The 23,154-nt window shown below is 40.2% G+C and overlaps 2 protein-coding genes across 6 annotated transcripts; one reads left to right on the top strand and one right to left on the bottom strand.

Moving 5' to 3' along the window:
• On the bottom strand, positions 1–21,075 carry zfhx2 (zinc finger homeobox 2). Of its 4 annotated transcripts, XM_053342247.1 has the most exons (7): positions 20,735–21,075; positions 18,425–18,584; positions 18,150–18,310; positions 9,956–10,114; positions 8,554–8,614; positions 3,931–8,135; positions 1–3,166 (listed from the first exon to the last, which is right to left on the bottom strand). In XM_053342247.1, exons 1-7 carry the CDS (start codon positions 21,014–21,016, stop codon positions 2,729–2,731), a joined length of 5,466 nt encoding a protein of 1,821 aa, XP_053198222.1. In that variant the 5' UTR covers positions 21,017–21,075; the 3' UTR covers positions 1–2,728. The 4 variants fall into 4 exon arrangements, with proteins under 4 accessions (XP_053198222.1, XP_053198224.1, XP_053198223.1 ...); XM_053342249.1 differs by lacking the exons at positions 18,150–18,310; positions 18,425–18,584; positions 20,735–21,075 and adding an exon at positions 12,433–12,508; XM_053342248.1 differs by lacking the exons at positions 18,150–18,310; positions 18,425–18,584; positions 20,735–21,075 and adding an exon at positions 11,797–11,930.
• thtpa (thiamine triphosphatase) lies at positions 13,205–15,821 on the top strand. Of its 2 annotated transcripts, none has more exons than XM_053342260.1 (4): positions 13,205–13,286; positions 14,605–14,674; positions 14,997–15,497; positions 15,615–15,821. In XM_053342260.1, exons 2-4 carry the CDS (start codon positions 14,605–14,607, stop codon positions 15,713–15,715), a joined length of 672 nt encoding a protein of 223 aa, XP_053198235.1. In that variant the 5' UTR covers positions 13,205–13,286; the 3' UTR covers positions 15,716–15,821. The 2 variants fall into 2 exon arrangements, with proteins under 2 accessions (XP_053198235.1, XP_053198234.1); XM_053342259.1 differs by having other exon boundaries at positions 14,994–15,497.
• Positions 21,076–23,154: the final 2,079 nt, after the last annotated feature.

The raw sequence follows: 23,154 nt of genomic DNA, 5'->3' as shown, positions 1-23,154 counted from the left end.
CTTCAAACTTCAGTGACAGAGTTCCACTGTGATAAAGACAGATGTTATGTTGTTCAACTGATTTTATTTCTTTTTCTGTATATCAAAGAAAGCATAATGGAGACCAAACACAAAAAGGCAGGTACAAGTGAGGAGGAAAAAATAAGCTTAATCAAAAATCTAACAATTCAGAACAACACTGCCACTATTATTGTTCAATATTCATAGGAATACCAGAGCAGAGAGGTGGCATTTAAAACAATTATGGATCAATAATAATCAAAACAGTGATGAGTAGTAATGATAAATCGTATAAGTAGTAGTACAGTTATAACAATAGTGATAATCAAAGTGACAATGAAACGTAAGAGAATAAAAAGCAGATCTCCATAAAAACCTATCTAGTTTGGACAGTGCAACACCGTGTCTGTGTGTGTGTATGTGTGTGTGTGTGGGTGTGTGTAATCCCAGTCTCGAGCTTCAAGCACTCCAGTCCTTGCTTTACACACAAGATACAGTTTCCAACAGGAGTACAAATTCTAACTCTTGAAAGGACATTGTCACCCTCCTTGTTTCAAAAACCACACCAAGTGACGTTTCATGTTGCGTTGATGGCTGTGTTCATTTGAAATGTCTGTAGCTTGTGCAAAAATTGTGGACTAGTGCAAGTGTCAAGCCGTGGGATGTCCTTTACAGTTTGCATTTGCGAACACCTCTCCTGCTCTCTGTCGACCTCAAGATTGCTTTTTGGTTTTTGAATGACAGAAAGCAAAGGGAGGATTACTTTGGAATATCAGTTATTTTAATATATTTCCTTTACAAAAAGTTCATGTTTTAGTTTTGCATTTTGTTAAAACTATCAATAGTAACATTAATATACAACTTAAATTGAAGGAAAACATCTTTAGTATGTTAAGTGTCCTTCAACACAGCACCATCTTATTAGCTCTCAGTCAACACATTTAATGTTTCCCAATTTGCTTCCTAGATTTGAGTATCCATTAGTCCCTCACAGATACTAGGAATACTCAACTTTCTCCCTTGTCTTAGTTTCCAGATATTAGATCTCATTTCACAGCACGTACATTATCAGCATTAGTAACTCTGTTTCAAAACTTAACAAAACAGGAAAGCGGGGGGACAGAAAACAGCCCATTTTAAGCCCTGGTCTCTTGATATTTCTAGACTTTTGGCTTTTTGACCTAAATAAACATCAGTTATACCAGTTTTTTAATTGCTTCTATTGTCATTGGTATAAATACTGAAGTAAATAAAATGAGTACTTAAATCTCCTGTCTTATCCACAGTATTCATGGCAAAGAAAACCGTAAAATTTATTAAAATCGGCCCGACCCTCCGTGCTAGATGTGGATGAAATTAATTCACAAACATTTTATGAGGATCACCTGGGCTTGTATTTATATACCTGGTGGTGTTTCCTCTTAAGGCTGTCATATTTTCAACACACCTAAAAAGTAGGTGAAAACATCTATTTTCCCCAACGGGTCGGAAGAGCTGCATTCCAAAATGAGATATACACCATTTGGGGAAGAAAGTGAAATCCACAGGATCAAAGAGATTTGTCGCAAAAGCAAGTTTGTTAGTAATTATAGTCCTTGGCCAATAGAGTGCTGACAACTTTACAGGCAAGATTTGCTATGTTCTAGGAACAGAATACGACATTCAGAGTTTCCTCCCCCCCAAAAAATGACGTAAAAGCAATTTGGAACAGAGCTCTTCTTCATTTATATCCCCATGTCTGCTTCTTGCACAATATTATGCTCACACCTAAAGCATGTTTCATTAGACTAGCAAAAAAATCAATTTATTTCACGCGATTTATATTAAGGCATCCAACATGCATGGATGTATCTTTCCATAAAAAGACACTTGCATTAGAATGCTTAAAAACATTTCAAACAATGTAAAATGTGTCAAAGTGCGGTATGCCAAGATTCTACTTTCCTCGGACTCTCTTTTTGCCCTGTCTATTTGGATTGTCATGAAAACTATGAACATGTACATGGGGACAATTCAACAGCCCTATTATCTCTAAAGTACCTCTTTTATATCCCAAATAAGTAGACACAACACTCTTCAGATCACACTCTGTAGCAAATAAAAAGGTGACAGTTAATACCAGTTCTTCCACTCCCAATGGTTCAGTCCAATAATTTTATATCCAGGCAATCTCCACCCTAGAAGTGAAAGTAGGCATAAGAAAAAACAATTCCACAGGAGCAAAGTAGGAGTTATGAATGTGAGTATTTTGTGTTATCATCCCAAAAAGTGTTTCCGGCCCACTGTCAATCGGCCACTTCCAAAGAAGAAACACTTTTGCATCAGTCTTTAGGGGAGGACAGTTCAAGCATGGCAAGTTGAGTGCCTTTACAAATTATAGGAAGGTAACATATAACCACAGGGTTAGGACCAAAAAGTTTGGGTGAAGTGTATGAGGACTGAGGGGAAACTTGAGATGTGTTCATCACTTATCAGACAGCAACTGATTAAGTAACAAGCAGCCTGGAAATAGTTTGCTGTTGTATTGTATTCTAAGTGAACTCTACAGATTAACGGATATTGAGTCAGTGAAGGTTGAGCAAAGGATAGCGGGTGCAGGGAGAGCCAACTTCAAAAACTAAAGAATATTAGCTTTTGAGGATTAGTGCTCAAATTTGTTTAATAAAATCTGAGGAGCCCAAATGGGTCCAAGAATAGTCAGTGTGCAGACCAATCCTGATCTGAGTCTTTAACTGTTGCTGGTGGCCGTCGGTGGAGGCGACTCAATAATCATATCCCCTCCAGAACCAGCACCAGAGCTGGTTACTTGAGTGGAATGAGAGACCTGCGGGCTCGGCACAGTGCTGCCAGGTCCGCTGTTAGCGGTTCCGTTCTTGTTGACGAGCGTCGTCGGCTGACCAAAGTTAGTGGTTCTCAGGGTTGCCAGATGACGCGGGGAGAAGACGTGGTCCCTTGCTGCAGCCCGGGATTCAAAAGAGATGTTGCAGGCATCACAGCGGCCCGTCAGGGTCTCCTTTGGCACAGACTGGCCGGCCACTGGGGAAGCTGGAGGATCAGTAACTGTCAGCTGAACGGGTTTGGGCAGGATGGGACGATTGGCTTTGAGAGCGTTGTACTGCAGGTAGCTTCCTGAGCTCATGTCCACTTTCCCACCTGACAGAGGTGACTGAGAATGGAGAGGTGGGGTGGATAGAGAGGACCAGAGGGAACACATTTAAATGTCATATCATTTGTATTTACAGTTGTAGACTAAACCAGACAACATTTAAGCCCTCTATATAAATTCTATAACCACAGTTAGCAAGTGTGCTTTTGACTGGCATTATACTTTTACAACTGAGACAGCAAAATGTGCAGTATTTCAAGCACTCAAAAGAAGGCGACAGTAATACAAAAATAATAATAATAAATAAAAAACTATACGTGCAGTACTACAAAGATGCCATGTTTGAAATGCTGTATGTTGACTGCAACTATAGTATCTTCAACTATAAAAACTTACACAATAGGGCACTATAGCTGAAATCAATGACGACATCATTAAACCAAATATTTGAGAGGTTGACACAATATGGCTAATGTAAAATCACTAAATCAAATTAATGTTTAATCCAATGCACTAAACTAAACTTTTCACATGTGTAAAATCTAAATATAAGTCACGCATTGTTAATGTTTAAGGAGGCCTGAAATCATTTATTTAATACAATTTTGAAAAACACAATAAACTCACCACAATATGATTTTACTGAAAGTTAATACATTGTTAAACTATTGTACATCCCAAAATCAAGGTGTAAAGCCACAATGTGATCTATAAAATAAAGTTCATAGTCTGTGTTTTGTGTCTTGCTGTGCATTTTATTATACTTTCTAAACAACTTCAATGTAGTTACCACATATTTAATACAAGTCTACTTGCCAACTTACCATTTTCTCCTGCTGCAGCCTCCAGCGCTTCTCCTTGGCTCTTGTGTTTTGGAACCAGATCTGCACCACCTTGAGTGGCAGGTTGAGCTCGGTGCCAATGGCCTCACACTCCAGGGCGTTAGGGTGGGCACAGGTCTCGTAACAGGACTGCAAAATGGACAGTTGTAGGCAGGACAAGTGTGTGCGTGGCCTACGGCTGGATGAGTGGATCAGAAAGCTGTTTTCTGTTGGACCTGATTTAGCTACAACCGGGGTGGATGGGCTGGCCACTTTGGCAGAGCTAGGGGTATTCGGGCTGACTGGTGCTATGCTTGGGGTGGGAGGAGGGGGGATGGTACGAGGAGTCGTGTGTGTGGGAAGGGCCAGTTGTTCTCTCGATAAGGTGTTGATCTTAATAGGAACTTTGGGGGTCCAGTAGTTAAGCCCATTCTGTTTTTGTGGCACCACTGTTGTGGCAGAAGGCCTGTTGTTGATGGGCGTTGAAGGAAGCTTGGGTACCATGCGGTTAGTAGTCCATGGTCCAGGACCCATCTCATTGTCAGGGTCTCTCTCTTCATCAGTCTTTTCCTCCTCACTCTCCTCATCTAGCTTACGCTTCTGGGACGGCCGTGGGGCAATGGGGACAGGATCCTTGGGTGGTGGTAAAAGGACAGGGGGGTTGACTTTGGGTGCAACTTTGACCATAGTGACATTGCTGGTGGTTTCGAGCTTGGTCTTTGGCACTGCAGAGGCACTGCTGCTCACAGGAGAGACTGTGGTAGACGAAACAAACTCCTTAGGCTTGATGGGAACTGGGGTTATTTTTTTCATCACAGCTGGTTTTCCCAGCTCCTTCACAGGATCTCGCTCCGTCTTCATGAGGGTGCGCACAATTGGAGTAGTTGTGATGCATCCAGTATTGTTTCCAGCAGGCTTGTTGGAAAATATAGGTTTGGAAAGAGGCCATGTAAATTTGATGAGGGGCTTGCCAACTGCTGCCAGGGTCCCATCACTGATGAATCGGACCTCACCCTTGCGTTCCCTCGCCCTCATGTTCTGGAACCAAATCTGAACAACCTTCTTTGGGAGGTGGACCCATTCAGAAATCTGTTCAAACTCATGTTTCCCAGGGTTTGGGTCTTTGAAATAGCAGCCATACAGTATGTCAAGTTGTTCAGCTTGAATGATGGTCCTTGACCGCCGCATATCTCGATACCGCTTTCCTTTGGACTTTCTCTGCTGCTGATCCTGCTCCCTCTCCTTCTCTTTCTCCTTCTCTCGCTCCCTTTCTAATAATGTGGCATTCATTTTTTCTGCTGCCCTCATGTAAATACTAGATCTTGTCAAGTTATTGCAGTTGACCAGACTCGTACTGCTGTTGGAAGAGGACATGGCAGTAACAGATTCAGGTTTAACCTGGACGACGACAAGACCTTTGGATGTGGGCCTCAGGCCAAGCCCATCCAGTAACTGTCCCTTCTGTGCTGCAATTTTATCAGCCAGAGATGATGAGGAAGTAGCAGATTTTGAATTGTTTTTCCCCATGCTGAGATCCAGAGCAGACTCACAGTCACCACCATTGGACCAGTGAGAAGTTTGGTTGTGTGAAGAGAGGGTCTGTGAGAGAAGAGAGCTGGAGAAGCGTGTAATGGTTGGTGGGTTAGGAAAGATGGGTAATTTGCTCCCATCTCCAACCATTGATGGAGTAAGAGAGAGGACATAGGGGCTGAGGAACTGAGTGGAAAAGGAAGCAAGGGATAGAGGAAGTGTGTGAAGAGCGCCACTTGGAATCTGGTCCATGGAGAGGGACTGTGAGCTTGGAGGATCCCCTTGGGCCTCTAACTCAAGATCAACGTCTGGGTCCTGTCTCTCCTTCTTCACCTCCACCTCATCGCACTCAAACTCCCCTTTTCTCTTTTTTCTCTTGGATCTTGGACCCCCTGCTCCCTCCTCATCTTCATACTCATCCTCTGCATCAGAGAGAAACACAGTTGTGGAGCGCAAAACCTTTCCTCCAACTGACCCCTTGTCACCATGGACCTCCCGCTGTGTTTCATCTTTAGCAGGGCTTTCAGGACCCTCCCTCAAAGACCCATTCTGACTTTCCTCATCTGAAACAATGACAGAGGTGTAGACCTCATTTTCTGAGTCAGAAGTCAGACAGGAATCTCCCTGACCCTCCCTTCCAAAATCTCTCTGCCGGCGCTTCCCTCTTGTACTAGACAGATCGATTGCCTGACTACCTGAAGCTTCTGTGTCATCCTCACCTTCTGCTATAATCAGTGAGCTTTCCTCATCATCAAAGTCATTGTCAGAACTTTGAGCATTTCTTGTGAACCCTGCCAAGCCTTGCAGGTTTAGCATCTCTGTTGCCCTCTGCCTTTGTTTAGCATGTCGGGCTTGGCTCAGCCACCTACGCACCTCTTCCTCAGAAAGCCCTACCTCTCTACCCAGCGCCTCACAGTCCTCACGGGGAGGGCTTGCAGCATCAGCCTCACTTCGTGACTCAAAGAATGCCCAAAGAACCTCCGACTGAAACTCTGACAGCACTGGAAGGTCTGGATAAATGGATGACATTGTATTACAATGGGGCCGAGTTTGGTTGTTAGTTAAGGCATTTGTACTCGGGCTGGATTTTGGGGTGCCAAGAGAACCACAAGGGCTAGTGCCAGAATGTTGTTTTTGAGGAGTTGAATCAGGGCTAAGTGTAAGGTTCAAATTTAAAGGACTGAGGCTTGAGTTGCTGGGCATAGATGCAGAAGGCGAGAGGTTGTTATTGTGGAGGCTCTTCTCTGGGCCCGCTGGGGAGAGATTCAGGCTAGATGCTTTATCACCTTCCAGGTCCATCTGATTAGTCGAGCTCTCTCCATCTGTTGTGCCATCTCTATGTGCCTTCCCATTGTCTCCATTACTCTCACTCTTCACCTTACTTTCTACATGAAGATCTTGTGCAAATTCTCTACTATCCTCTTCCTCAGCTTTCTCAGTTTTAATGTTCACTGTAGTCCACTTAACCCTGTCCTTGATCTGATCTGAGACCTTCTCTTCAACTGTACCATCACTGTCCTGCTTCTCCTGTTCTCTCTCACTGTTTACACTTTGCTTTTGCTCTTCCGGGCAGGACTGTATGTTTGTAGTTAGTCCTGCAGAGGGCCACTGGTTCTGTAAGCTGTGAAGTCTTTGGGTTAGGAGGGCTTGCTGGGCTGTGCTGAGACCTACGAATGGCACACACTGGGTAAGGAGCTGGCCTTGCTGGTTTTCTGGGTGCTGCTGGGTTTGGGCTTGAAGCCCATTCAAGATCAAGGGCATGACCATCTGAGGCTGAGGCACAAGCTGAGTCGCGGCGGCACCAGGAGCAGCACCGGCCGCAAACAAGGAGGGGAGGAGGGAGTGTGAGAGGGTGTTGGGACTAGATGTGAGGAGGGTGAGAAAGGCTGAAACTGCCTGAGCTGAGGCCACAGGGGAGGTGAGGAGAGAGGGACCCACTTGTGTTGTTTGGATCTGCTCCCCATCTTTTGTAGTAGTCACCATCAAGGTCCCAGGAGCTGCACAGTTGGTGGTGGTAACTAACTGACTGGGTCCATTTCCAGATGTGCTCACTACAGTGTTTGGAGCACTGTTGATGCTGCCTCCCAAACCAGTGGCCACTGCACTGTTTGCAGCATTTGCAACAATACCAGCATTTCTGCTGCGGGTCTGGTGCAAGACGGATTTCATATGGCTCTCGAGGGTGATGGCATGATTGTAAGAGACTCGACATATAGCACACTGGTAGGGTTTGTTTGATATATATGGCCGAGACAGGACAGGTACTGTATTTTGGAGATCATTTTCTCCACCTTGTTTTGCAGAGCCTGTTGTCATCCTCTGAATGTGGGATGCAGAGTTGTAGTGAACACTCAAGGCAGTTCTACTGGGAAAGGATTCCAGGCAAGCATTGCATTTGAAAGACCGGGTGTTATTTGCAGCTGGCACACTGGTTTTACCAACTGACTGACTAGCGTCTGGGATTTCTGTATTTTCAGCTGCATTTTGCTGTTTGGCTCCTGTGAGTTTATTTCCCTCCTCTTCTGGCTGTGGCTCAGCTTCACCTCCCTCCTGTTCATTTATTCTCTCTTCCTCCATCTCTTTGTCTCCGAGCGTCTGGGTAGCGTCTGAACGCTCACTTGATTGGCAGGGGTCTGAACTGACGTCTTCAGCAAGCTTCAGTTGTGACAATACAGCGTCTGAAAAAACAGATATACATCCAGCTTTTATGTTACAGTAAAAGAGTTACTGAGTGATAACAGAGATACACATTTGCATACTGAATTTTGTACCAGTACCATCAACCTTAATGCCCACCAGCACCCTCCAAACCTGTATTAGGTCAATTTTCCACTGTCATTGTAATATTTCTTTATGGAGTTTTAAAATATGCTTAACACCAGGTCATTGCCTAAAAAAAAGGTCCTTGTTATAATATAAATCCATTCATAAGTAATTCAGGCTTGTCCAGCTAAAAACAAGTACGTACACAGTGTTATTAGAAGAACAATGAAGGGCATGTACAGTATGTTGTAAGAGTTCAATTTGGTGATTTTCTATCTTTTATCATTTTAATAATAAAAAGCAGATGAAAGGAACAGTCTTTTTCAAGCTGACCTGAAGACTTTAGAGCACCTTTGTCCTCTTTCCCTCCGCTGGCACTCTGTTTTAGAACAGCCTGTTAAAAGAAAATCAACCAAGGGAGAGTCAGTAAAAGTCCCAGAGAAAATTTAACTCTGCAACAGCGCCTTTCAGATGAACTGAATGCTATGTAGTTTTTGACAACATATGGGCGTGACTCATTGACGTGTGGTTATATTACACATTGCAATCCTAGCTAGCCTTTAATTTGCAAATTACCCTACAGACATAAATGTAGCCGTCTTTCATCAGTTTATCCACCAAGTCCCTCCATTTCTTTACACTTTACATAGTAAATTGTTATGGACCTACTTCAAATAGCGTGTTCAGTTAAGTGCTTACTTTCTTCAGATGATGACTATTCGTAAATACTTTCAGACGGATTAATCCAAATAATGAAATATTCAAACTCATAAATATAATGGACACTGAATCGCACACTGTTAAAAGTAAATACAACCACCCAGCACAGTTTAATTTACAGTTCAAACAACTAATCACCAAGAAATAAATAAACCATGTGTATAATAATCTAGTTATTCAACTATCTCATACAATATTACTTTGTTATGCTGAGGCTCGTTGGATAAGGATTTTAATAAAGGTTAATAGGACATTTATGTTGGGAAAAAATGCCATTGTACTTTTATTTCAGCTGAACAACAGCTAAATAACTAAAGCAGTCCCTACCTATGTTATTACCTACTTATAAAAGAACGTAGAAGGATATTAACTTTTACTAATTTGTTGTTTTGTTAACAGAACTTTGCAATTTACAGCAGCCCAGCAATAAATACTGATTTGGTGAAGTGTGTGTCTGTTTTATGTTTTAAGACAAGAAATGTTGCTCCAATTCTACCTGTGGCTACTTTTCGTCTTTGCTGAAGCAGTTTCTCTCCATTTTATCATGTTACCCATGATTTTGATACTTCTCTCCACTTGCCACATCACATCATTTTGTTACCAATACCCCAGTAGGTCTTACATCAACTCTCAAGCCCTTTGCAACTTTACTGCTTCAGAAATGGAGGGCCATAAAGTTGAGTCAACATCTCAGAGTCTAATGCAAAAAAAACAAAACAAAAAAAACAAAACAAAACTACTTAATAAGCTACACCAAACTTGTATTTACCTCAGGGATACAGCATTGCATTATAGGGTGTTTGTTATTTTGCCCAACCCCTGTATATTAGCCAGCAACAAGTGGGCTACTTAAATATGATGCACATAATTTATCACCAAAAGTAATAAGATTTTACCTTTCAGGGAGTATAACCAGTGTGGAGGAAAAAGACCCATGTGAACACAGACAAAGATTATGACACTGACAATTTCATATGTTTTGTCTGTATACCATATATTGCACAGCTATACTTACAATGTCCAGAAGTCTGTCGACACAAGTTGGAAGTACACTGTGTTGCTCAGTGAGATGTAGAGACAGGGAGGATCTGTCTGGTTGCCCTTTTTGGCACAGGGGGCACAGCCATTCAGCTGCTCCATTGCTTTCACTGCTCACCTTCTCTCCAGACTCCTCCTAAAAAGATAAAAATGCTTGTTAAAGAATTGTACCCACTAACAACATTTCTTTATATTTATCACCAAAGATGTATAAAGAATTTTATAGACAGGAGGAAGGGGAGGGGGGGTGGAATGAAAAGACATTTTTGTGAAGGAATGCAATATGGAGATAAAGAGGGGAGCTACAAGATAAAATTATACAATTAGTTGTTAATTATGTATCTTATAGTAAACCTGTACTCATCATGCAGTGTTGTGTTTAACAATCTACGCTCTTAATCATAAGCCATCTAACATGCTCACAACAACAGGCAAGTCATGTCCTTTAACAGCAAAACTGATCCCAGATCTGTATCTCATAGGCCTTTGAAGTTGCATTTCTGACTTCTTTTTCAACATTATCTATGTTTTGAAGTGAGGTTCACAACTATTTTCCCTGCAATGACCATATCAAATTACACAATAATACAATTACTTAAATAACACCTTTGAAATGTAAAAAGGAGTCATCACCTAATGCTTTCAAGCAGGCTCCACATGGCACTGTTGTGAAATCCAAATGGATGTTTTCATAGCTCTTTACAACCTATTTCCTTTTAATAAACTGACCTGATATTATAGATAGCATATATACTACATACAGAAGATAACATATACTAAATGCAAAGCATTCAAGAGTCACACAACAAAACAAAGCAAATCATAACATATGCTGCCTTAAAATATATATTGACTAAACTGCCTCTAGAGCTACTATTCCCCCGTTTTTTTGTTTGTTTTTGTTTTTTTAAATAAACGCAAGGACCATGTGGCTGATGTATTGAATATGATCAGTTGTCATATTGCATTAGCTCGACATATGATCAAATAACTCTTATTCCCATGCAATGCTATGAAAGTCTTATCAAACCATTCGTTTAGATTTCAGCATGCAGCTTCGATTCTATTTTTCTTAAAGCATTCATGACTCATAATGCAACCGAGACAGCAAATTCATGCCCATGAGGAGAAATACCTACACAGCTCCGGTCCCCACTTCCTCGTCATGCCAATTAGCAAGCTAGCGGGGGTAATATGACCAGATAATGTTTCGACAACAAGTCTATATCTGCAGAGTATGTCGTGTTTAAAAGCTGCTTATCACGAGGTTCATAATTAAACGCCAAGATATAACTCGACTGGCGTATCTCTACTTATATTTGGCTAATTAATGAGCAGTCTAATTAGCTATGCCGACCAGAGATGAATCAATTAGCTCGCAAGCTAGGTTTAGGTTTAGGAGCCCCCCCCTCTCCGTACCGTCGCATTACAGTGGTGTCTCTGAAATGCTGGTTAGCTGTTAGTTTACTGGATATAATTCAGCAGAGATAAGCAGACACTTCTACCAAACTGCAAAAGACAGAGCAGGCGGCTGGTTAAAGCTGGACGGTCGTTGCATTAATAAACCCAAAAAACAACAGAGGGTTAAGCCATTAACAGTCGTGTCACTTTGCTAGCTAGCCTGTTAGCAGGCATAGATAATTAACCGCTCCTCAAAGTGTCTCCAACTGGCTATCGTCTACGCTCCCCCCTTTACAAACTCTGCCTGCTCCAGGTGGGAAAGTGCAGCTTCATAACACCGACTGAGTTGACCCAGGAGAGAAAATACACTCCCCAGGCTTCAGCTCTAAAGACCTCGGCCTCGAGTTGCTTCCTTACCCCTGTGATTGTGGGTTGCCAATCGGGCATCTAGTGTTGCACCGCCCGCCGCCTGCTGCTCAACAGCGCAAATTGAGGCCTAGCCGGAGTAAAGCCATTTAATTAATGAACGTGGGCTCCGTTTACAGATGTGTTGGAAAACACTCGCACCCCTCCTCCTCCTCCTTCTCCTCCCTCGCCGCCCAGCAGACCCCGTTTTGACGCGTCCTAGCACTCCAATCCATACCTTTAACACTTAAACGGTGCAACACATGGCCATTTAAACTCGCCTTTTTTAACTGCTTCACGCCGTAATTGGCGAAAGAATTAAGCGCAGAAAAAAGCGGCGAGTACGTGCGCCGCGGTTTGCTTTTCGACGATGGGGGTGGTGTGTGAGGTAAAAGGAGAGCGAGGCGAAAGAGAGACGGAGAGAGGCAGGGGAAAAAAGTTTGGGATTTAATGTTGGATTTCTATAAGGGATCGGATTAGTATGGGGGCACAATCCGTCGTTTTTGCTCGATCCTCTATCAGTCGCAGGCCACTCTCCTCTCCTCCTCCTCCTCCCCCCTTCCTCTAACACCACGCTCAAATCAGCACAATTAATTCGCGACTGTCGTTTAATTAAGTTCGGAGCAATTAGCTATCGCGTTTTTTTACCTGCATGGTCGCCGCTCCAGCACGCACGCACACACACACGCTTCCTCTGTGGCTCCTCAGAAGTGAAAAGTTTTCTTGCCTGCCCTCCCTCTCTCTCTCTCTCTCCCTCTCTCTCTCTCTCTTTCTCTCTCTCCCCGGCTCTCCCCCTCCCTTCATTCGCCCTATCCCTCTCTCCTTCCCCTCTTCCCTCTAGTAAACAGACCACAGCTCCCCCCAAGGCTGATTGCTGACATTCAGAAGGGACAGACACGGCTATCAAATCCCTTATGTAACCCCGCAGATATTAGAGATTATTAATGTGCGCCGGAGCACCGATTACTGATTGAGCCATATAGATAAGACAAGAGATAAATGGTTCATATATTTATTTGATTTCATAAGTGTGTCGATGCCTAGATTGATCGGAATCCTTTTTAATAGCCAAATCCTTTCCTCCTTTTAACATTAAAGGTGAATAAATAAACGAGTCCTCATTCTGCCAACTTGGATCGAGTGTGACGAGTTAATTAATGATGAATAATAGAGACGTGACCGCAAGAGGCTTCACTTCACTCAGCACCATCCCACCTCGAATTATATGTCCCTTTTTCAATCAAATGAGAGGTGTGGCGCACATCAACAGCCTTCAGTATGTGGAAGAAATATTTATGCAGCGAGGGGGGGATTAAAAACTGCACCATCTGTATGCCCCTGCGTTACTGGGACAGGATGTGATGTCCCTGAATACCCTAATAGGTGTCTCTAATTGCGCCTGTGCAAAATTAACTTTGCTGACGTGTAGGGGCTGCTCGGATTGCTCTGCCGCTCAATCTTTCATGCCGATTTGTCTGGATTTAAAGCCGTGACTTTGGAAGGTGTGTGAGGGTGCGGTTTTAGACGTGTCTGCTTTGTTTCAGACGCTCTGCTGTTCAGTTTGGTGTTTTTTCAATTGTAGTTCATGCGTGACCTGCAGCAGTAGCAGCAGCAGCAGCGTCACTGAATGACTCGCGTGTTTGACTGGTTATGGTAGGACAGGTGCGACTGTAGCTTTTGCTGTATTGTAATAGAGTCGAATAATAAAATATCGACTGTTAAAAAGTGTGTTGTGTTAAAAAAGACGCATATAAATCAAGTAAATAAGATAAAGACTTTAACGACCGTAAGAAGATTCAGGCTAACTTCAAATCAGTATGGTGGAAATATTTAGGTATTTTCTTTAGTTTAAGTAAAGTATTTTGATCATATATGTACTAAAATATCAAAAGTAAGCGTTTCATTTGGCAGCCGAATGTATTAGACCACAGGCTTTATTCACCTACAAAGAAACTAAAGCTGTTAAATGTTCCAATTCACTTTAGATGTAGAAAACTACAAAGTGACAGTATTTAAGTACAACACAGTACTTCAAAACTGTGAAAAAAATATAGTGCTGCTTGGGTATTGTACTTAGTTAATTTGCACCATTAGATATAGAATCAGTCTATCTCATCCATCTCATAAAACCCAATTATCTGCAGTTACAATAACCAACATCAAACCTCAGATGGTTTAGAACCTGTAGCAGGGTATACAGTATTGAAGCAGTTTATAATTTTCAATGAATTGCCAAACAATATGAAAAAAAAGTATTTAAAGTCAGTTCCATTTGGCAGTTGAATTATGCATTACAATTTATAAGAGCGGCTATATTCACCTACAAAGTAACTAAAGCAGTTAAATCTTCTATTTGTGATGTAGAAAACCAAGTAGCAAAAAGTTCTTAAGTAGAACATGGCACCTCAAAACTTTGCAAAAGTATAGTGCTGCTTGGGTACTGTATGTAGTTAATCTGCACCATTAGATAAACATGCATAGAATACATAGAAACAAGATAAGATAAGATATTCCTATATAGTAATACTATATCAAAATACGATAAGGGATTGAATATACAGCTATTAAAACCCAATTGTTGCACTCACAATGATCCACATCAAACCCCAGAAGGTTTAAAGCCTGTGGTGAGGTATGTGGTGTGTTTTGAGGCAGTTTATAATTTTTGGGAAAACAACATTAAAAAAAAAAGGAGAAATTACATCTGCCAATTAGTTTACTTACCATAAACATTTTAATCAGTCTCACAGTAGGTCAGTGGTGAATTATGGTGTATTTGCAGGCATTAAGTACTGATGGTGTTGATCTGTGTCATTTCAGATGAGTGTGGAAGTGGAGAGAAAGTTTTTATGCAACGCTGACACTCTGAAAACGCTGGAGGAGATCGGGGGTACGCCTTCATTCTGCCTCCCACATATTTACGCATGGGTAAATTTAGAATAGAAGCATTTAGCTGATGCTGTGATCCACACTGACTTACAACCGGTCACTGAAAAGCTTTTCAAACATTTAATGACACTAATTGATGTGGTTTGCTCTGTAATCGTAGTGACACTGGCCATCTGTCTCTTGTTAATAGTGAAGCTTAATTATTTGTATCAGCCTCATTAGGATATCTGAGCTAAAAGTAGTTTTTATGCAAGAGTCAGTCTTTTTTTCTTTTTCTTTTTTTAAACTGTCTCTCTCCTACTGCCATTTCATATTTTCAGCAGTGTGTGTTGGTCAGCGGCAGTTTCAGGATCAGTACTTTGACACTCCAGTGTTTGACCTCACTTTGAACGACATGTGGCTGCGGAAGCGTAAAGGATGCTGGGAGCTCAAGTGCCCGACGACAACAACAGTCAACGGGACAGAGGAGACAAGTGGGGAACAATCTAAAGCCGCTGCATTGTGTAGTCGCTACAAGGAGATAACGAATCTGCCCGATATTCAGCTGAGAGTGAAAGAGGTCATCAAAGAGGACGTGGACAGTGAAACAACAGAGAAAATCTCATCACAGGAGGATGAGTCTTGGCTGGGTAAAATGAATCTAGTGTGCTTTGCAGAGTTTACAACAGTGCGACGGTCATTCACTTTAGAGGAAGAGGGGGTGCAGATAGATCTAGACCAAGCTGACTTTGGCTACCACGTGGGAGAGATAGAGGTCCTCATACCAGAGGGAGGAGATGTGCAATCCGCCCTGGAGAAGATTGAAAGAACAGCTCAGAAGCTGGGTGAGCTCAAAGCTGAACTGCTGAGCCGTCTATTACATTCAATATCATGTTTTCTATTCATTAAGTAGGATATCAGTTTGCAGCTCGGTGACCTGCTTTTCTGCTTCTTCTTCACAGGTCTGACTGGACATCAACGAGTTGAGGGAAAAATGAATATTTACCTTAAAAGATATCGCCCAGAGCACTATGAAAAACTACTGAGTGCACATGTTTTGTAAGAGCTATTCTATATGTGACAGCGTAATGGTTTTTGACATGTACATAGTCATATCTGTTAAACTGAGGTATTATTTATGAGAAAAGCTAAATGAATTTTATTGTAAGGGTTAGGGTTAGGGTTAGGGTTAGGGTTAAATCATTTTTTACAGCTTTAAGGTACTTAATGCTGAACAGAGATATACTGTTATTTTGCTGAATCAGAAAAGTCTTGTAACAGTGTTACGAGGGTAGTTTATAATCGTTTATTTTTATGGCTGTATTGTTTTTTTTCTGACAGTTAATAATTGTCACATCTTTGAAAATGCTCAATTTTAAGATTACTGTGAGGGGGAACTATGGATTTTATGAATGTGCACAACTCAAACTGAGCCCAGATCAGAAGACATTTGAGGAAGAAAACAGCAAAAGACCCTTGAACGTTTTCATGCTGTTTCATTATTGTTTTAATCTAACTAGGCTTTTTGTGTCCTTACAGTTATGTAGTTTTTGGCTGTAAGATGGACAATGTGAGAATAACAATAAATACTCATGCGATGATTAATGATGAAACCTGGCAGCTTTCTTTATGGCGTCTAAATCTGAATAACATAATGACATGACTTAATAACTCATTTCCAAAGCTTTGGAAATTGGGTATAGCATGTCACCTGTCACCTGTTCAGTTTTAAGGCTGCAAAGAAATACATAATATACATATATAATGATATGATTATATGTTTTAGCTACTTTTTTGTACATAATGAAGGAATGAATTGTTTGATATGGACAGTCTTCTCTGAGAAGCTCTGAGAAGCGTCTAAATCTGAATAACATGACTCATTTCCACAGTTTGGGAGGTTGAGTTCAGCATTTTTCCCGTAAACTGTTCATATTTTTAGAGGCTGCAACTTGTGATCATTTTATTCAGTGTATTGTTTAGACTATAAAATGTCATCAAATAGTAAACCTATTACTTCTCACACACAACTAGACAAAGATAAACAGCAAATTCACACATTTGAGAGGCTGACACTAGGGAACGTTCACTGAAAAATGATCGGTTATGATAAATAATATTTCCATCAGCTAACATACAAACAACAGTTAAGTGAGTCATTGTTTCAGCTTTAGATATTTCAATTGTGTTTGTGTCTTGTAGAAATCTGTTTAGCTTTTGTCCACTTTTCCTGTGAAGTAAAGGAATGAGTTGTTGTGATGTTTGGCTTCTCAAACACACTCACTTGCAAGTACAGGTTAATTATTGAACATGTAGTGTTTGTTTGTGAACTTCATGTCTTTCTAGGACCACAGCATTTTTTCATTAATATTACATTAGTTAAACCAAAGTGTTTCCCATTTTTGTTTTTGACCTAAAGCCAAAAATGGGTAGTGCAGAAGGGGTTTGTAGGGCAGAATGAGTTCTTCATCCCTCCATCTCACTGAGGTATAAAATATTATAATAGAACAAATAAAAAATAACATGTTAAATGCCACTTTAGCTAATAAATGTGGCTCTCTCCCAGTGTATTCTCTCTCCTATACGGCAACAAACTAGACTAACTCCTACACAGCGTCCGCATGCTTATAGTAATTCCATGCATATTTCTCAACAAAAACTAAATTTCAGTCACGCCCTAAAATTCAGCAGTGCAGAACTGTGATTGATACCAAAACATGTTTTCCCTTTCACTATACAAGAGCTGTGTTGTGTTATCATGACAAAGCATCTAGTTATGATGAGGAAATAATGTTGTTCAGTTTACAATACGTTTTACAACAATAATAACTGTATGATTATAATGAGACAAGTTAAAAGTAGTGTTGCTGGTATTCTTTTACAGAGATAGTAAATGAATTGGTTAAGTCTTTTTTTTTTTTTTTTTTACAGCATGCTCTTGTTAAGCAACATACATCAAACTGTAATTAGTGTGCAGCAGACATTGCAGGATGTAGTCTATGCAACTCACAGACAGTGGAGTCACTCTGATTGACAAAAGTAACAGCTCCCACCATGAGAAAAACTGTTCCTCCAGTATCTTCTCATGTTAAAAATACAAAGAAAGAAAAACATTTTCTCCTTATTTAAATGAATAACTTAATCATGACGTTTAACCATAATTAGAAAGAGAGGAAGGTCTGTGGAAATTACAGTGATGGGTTAAGACTGAGGAGATGAACATCACAGAACTAGCTGTGCCATAAATGTCACTCTGGTTAACCAAAGCAACTGGATTAAAGAAGGTAATTTCTCTTAGCAATTCAGTGGAGTAGACAAAAAGCTATGTGGTGTCTGCTTAATGACCGTCCCATGATGTATATTGATTGACAAGAGCAAAATTTCATTGTCTCTAAGAGAAGTTCATTGAAATGCTCACGCTCATCCAGGACTACTGCGCTGACAACATTAACGTGATTCTTTCATGAGACAGAGACTTGTAACAAAAGATGAGTTACCACAGTCACGCATTGATCGTCATCTTCAATTTCAGCCTGTGACCAATTAGGTGGAGGAGATGGAGGAGGTCTCTCATAGGTTGAAATCAAACCTTCGACATATTGTTCTGCTAGTCTAGTCTCGACAGAAGCGCCTGCTGTGAGTAGCTCAATCTGGACACCTGTGATAGACACACACATTTTACACAATAATCCATTATATTCCAAAGAATATTGTGTTATCTTTGTGAGGATTGTTAAAAGTAAAGGAAGTATAATTCATTAGAGAGACACACCCAGTTTTCTCCTGTATACCGGTCTCCGGTCTGACAGCTGGGTCCCTACAGTCCTCGTCCTGATCACTGGAAGATTACACTGGAGACCGATTTCATGCACGACCACTGAGTTGCACTGACAGGCCACATCTGCTCTTTGTAAGCATAATCCAGCTGTCCCCTTCATAAAAGACAAAAACAAAACAATACTGTTGTTACATTTACAATCAATACAGATGTTGATGATGTCAATACAATGTTACACTTAAGACATTTGAACCTTTTTCCCATTTTCACCCACCTTTATTTATCGTTTGTGGTAAACAGACTGCTCAGACTGCATGCCTGATTTTGAAAGTGTACTTCAGTGCAGCCTTCATTTAATAGTTTTATTCAATAATTTGTACAACATGTTTTACTTCGAATTTGGATGATATGTGAGTGATAAGTTAGCAGACCATAATAGATGAGACAGACAAGGATAAGTGAGACCAATTTTATCTGAGTTTCAAGATTCAACACAGCCTTGTTTTTTACTTCCAACTTTAATGGCAACAATCAAATGAAAACTACAGTAACATATCAACAACTTCCAATAAGAAAAAGAGGAAACACAGTGCCAGGTTACTGTAGGTAGTTAAAAAACAACATTTGGTAAAGGGATTGTGCTAGAAACTTTTTACTATTCAATAATAGCTAAATATAATATACAGGAGATAAAAATAAATAAAGTGGTACAGATAAATGATTAAGTAACATTAGTTGATCATTTTATTTGTTTCAAATATTGCCTTTCTATTTTTTGTCTTGATTACAGAACTGTACTATAATAATGCATTTTATTTAAAGGCGCCTTTCAAAGCCCTCAAGGTCACCTTACAAGGCACATATAACACAACAACAGTACATCAAACAATGAGCTTAATATCAATTACAAATAAGGTAAAAATGTGTTGTTTATTGATCCATTTCATATAGAATTTGCAACATTTATGATAAGTTGGATTTAAAAATGAACACTTTGGTCCATTGAGTTATTTCCAAAATAACTTAAAATATCATTGCTATAAAGTATGATCTGTTTTTCTAGATAGAAAGTTTTGTGTATCAATCCAAAATACTTTGCAATAGATACAATGGAAAACATACTGTAGGTGAAAATGTGTTTCTTTGTTTAGACTTATTTAGTTTAATCCTTTCCAGGATGTGCTTTACATGATAGATTATGTATAACATTTTTAAATGAAACGTCTTTCATTTTATTGTCAAACGAATATTTGTCTGGTATTCTCCAACAGCCTTTTTCCAGTTCAAGTCACCATAGACAGACGAACATTTGGAGTTGGGGAATATTATTCTCTACAAGGGTTTGTTCATTACCATATATCTGATTTAGGATCACGGCCTTCTTAACTTTAATTTACACTATGGAAGTTACAATAGTAACAAGGCACGCATGTATGCTTGAGGTCGGGTCAGATCCTATTACTTTAACAAAGAAATAAAAATATGAAGCAAACGTAAACAAAATTAAATGAAATAAATTACAAATAAAATGTCATTACATAAGGCTCTGGTTTTACAGCTTTAGAGTTCATGAAGTATTTTAGTGTCCAGATAGGATTTTAAGTAGCACATGAAGAAAGTAAGGTTGGATTTCTGTTTTGCCAATTTGCTGACGTGTGTATGGAAATTTTCTGATAGAAAAAAAATTACAGTATTAGCAGCACATATTTTCTCAACAGGAATTTCATCTGCAAAATAAATAAATATATTAAATTCAATTTTGAGTTTGAATTGAGTTGAGTTGACCTAATTTTGAAAAAGTAAGGTCATACCACTGAGTCTGACTAAATGTAAGGTCCCAAATTGGGTAATAACCATGTTTTTTTCCAGTCTATATCAATAGACAGATTATTCCGGACAAACACGGCCTAATTAGAGGCGTCCTAATCAATACGTAGCACGTCACTACCAACGCGCTTGCGTCACAGCCACGTACTACGCTTCTGCTGCAGACACCGTTCCAAAACACACACAGCCAGACAGCCACAACCCTCTCTCCACATCCACAGCTCACTGCTAAACTAGGACGTGACACAAGCGAGTTATTGCATCAAAAGTATTTACATTTAAATCACAAGAGACGAACATTTGGTCGCTTACATGTTCGTTAAGCTCGGTAACGAGTGGTTAAACACACCGTATGTAGACTTCACCAACTAGCTAGTTTCTATTAGCGCACACTTTGGAAAGCCACCCCGCCTCAGACCGTGTTGCACGGAGGAAAATATTTTGTTTGAAACTTCGGCCACTAAAGCAAATACTCACATGCTGAAACCATGTTGGGTATCCTGGATAAATGGATGGCACTGCGTCAGCTTTCAGAATTAACTTCTTGGCAAAACCCATCGACCTTTGAAAGAAATTGACGAAACAGTCGTTAGTAAAATGTGAGCCGCAGATACGGATTCCCACAGGATTTGACGGTCTGCTCAAGCGGTGTCTGTAAATAAAATCCAGCCATTTCTGTTTCAGCACAGGGTTCTTTGGTAAGTAGTGAATGGAAGCTCTCGGATCTGGTCTGCATCCCAAAACAGCACAGTCTGTCATATTTTCAGAGCTGTTTCAGAGATTATAACCACTACACCAAAAGCTCCACTCGAACTGCTTTCCCCCAAAGTACCTTTACTGTTTACTGTGTGCTGGAAGTTTCACATTTCCACATTGGTACTTGTGTAATATGCATGTACAGTGTTTGCATTTTCAGTCATGATTGGCTTCAAGCTTTGTGATGTCACAAATATATGCAGTGCCATGTGGACATAACTTATTTCTAAAGGAGCCCCTCCCCCAACTGTACAGTATAGGTTTATCCATCTTGGAAAGTATGTGTGGTGAGAAATGTGTTAGGGGCCACCATCCATCAATATTTTGCAATTTCTGTAACAAATGTGCAATATGCTGGATGACAGAATTTTAAGTGTAACCTGTAAGTGTTTGCATCCTATCCAATAGAAATGTTTCTGTGTACAGAAAAGTGATCAGATTTATGGCAGATCATTTTACAGAAAGCACAAAGGTTATATACATCAGGTTTTAAAGTATATCAATCTTATCTATCTTAGGTATGTGTGACAATTACATGTTTAGGTAGCGGCAGGTTTTTTTGTTTTGGTTTAGTTTTTAATTTGTTTTTCATTGAATGATTTAATTATATAATCATGGGAGTTTTTTTTCACAAGGAAGATCCAATGAAACAAGTCTGTTTACCTTCTGTAGTATCTGAGGGGCAAAAATTATCTTGTTATTCCCCCTGTTTGTGCAGCTCTCTGTGTATTGTGTAAGTGACCCCTCACCTCCAAATACCCATTAAGTGCACATTGCAGACTATTACAGCAGGCTACACATGAAAACACTATGTCGCCTTTAAACATAGGACATTGCCTTCCCCAGATACACTGTGTTTCTTTTATCTAAAATATACTCAATATATATACATTATAAACTAAAAAATCATTCATTTGTCTCAATGAGTCTTATTGCTCTTAACCTTGCTTTTAACTTTTAACACCCTTTATTTTGAATTGTGTAAAAAGCAAGCACTTCTAATGTCTTTATTTGTCTTATTGTGTTCATGTTTAATGTTTTGGTGTTTTTATGCTGCTTTGCAAAACTTATTTCTTCTCATGGGACATTAAGGATGTGAACTGGACTGGACATCAGAGTGAGTGGTGGTTAATCCAAAATTTGGAGAGCTAATTTACATTTAATGAAATCACTGTAAACCAAGTGACACACAGTGAGTTAACCTGTGGCTTATGACCCTGGTAGTACAACCCTGCAATTCAGAGGAACTGTAGCTGATGAGATTGTTTCAAAGGAGCTACATAATGGAAGTCAAGCATGGAGGGGCCATGAGATGATGAACCTCTTGTCAGAGATGTCTCAGAGGCCCCCTGTCCAAGTGCAATCCCAGGCACACACAATACACAAAGGTGTCATCATGATAGCCTCTTAGTTGTCAGTGTCATTTAATTACAGCCATCCATTATTACAGTCAAATGTTGTTTTCTCATAATGATAGCGATGTTGATGTGCTACTGCATACACCGAATGAGGACCCAAATAGTGGTCACATGGGGGTTTAAATGGGCCCCTAAGTATATAAGCTTCCATGGGTCACTGGACCTGCATCCCTGTCTATGATGTCAAATATAACGCTATTACAATTTCATTAGACAGACACTTTTATCCAAAGTGACATACTCGTGTGTTAATACAACACATGCAAGAATCAAATAAGGAGAGAACAACATGAGTAAATATATATATATAGTATATGGATGCCCATAGGTATAGGCATAGAGGTAATGCATACAGTGCATAGAAGCAGATAATACATTTTTATTGCAGAAGTCAATCAGGTGAGGAGGTGTTCAGAAAAGAGCTGGGTCTTTTTTTTCTTCTTGTTCCAACAGTTTGATGTTTGAGCTTCACTGTGCAGATGTGTGTGCAAAGTTTGATACTAGAAGGCTGTCTTCACAGTAATATGCTGAGAGTGGAAAGTTTCTTAGTGCTCATTGAAAATCCAATTTTAAGTCGATGAGCATACAATATTCCAATATTCTAGCCTTCAGTGCACACACACTGAGACTGGAGGAGACATTTTGTGTCCAGCAGTTAAACTTTTATAGTGAACAAAATATGCATATTCATAGATTCTGGAAATTATAATGAAGAACAGATGT

The sequence above is a fragment of the Scomber japonicus genome, chromosome 21, assembly GCF_027409825.1.
Source record: "Scomber japonicus isolate fScoJap1 chromosome 21, fScoJap1.pri, whole genome shotgun sequence".
Classification (NCBI taxonomy): domain Eukaryota; kingdom Metazoa; phylum Chordata; class Actinopteri; order Scombriformes; family Scombridae; genus Scomber; species Scomber japonicus.
The sequence above is the reverse complement of the archived record's forward strand: the minus strand, read 5'-3'. Positions and strand labels throughout refer to the sequence as shown.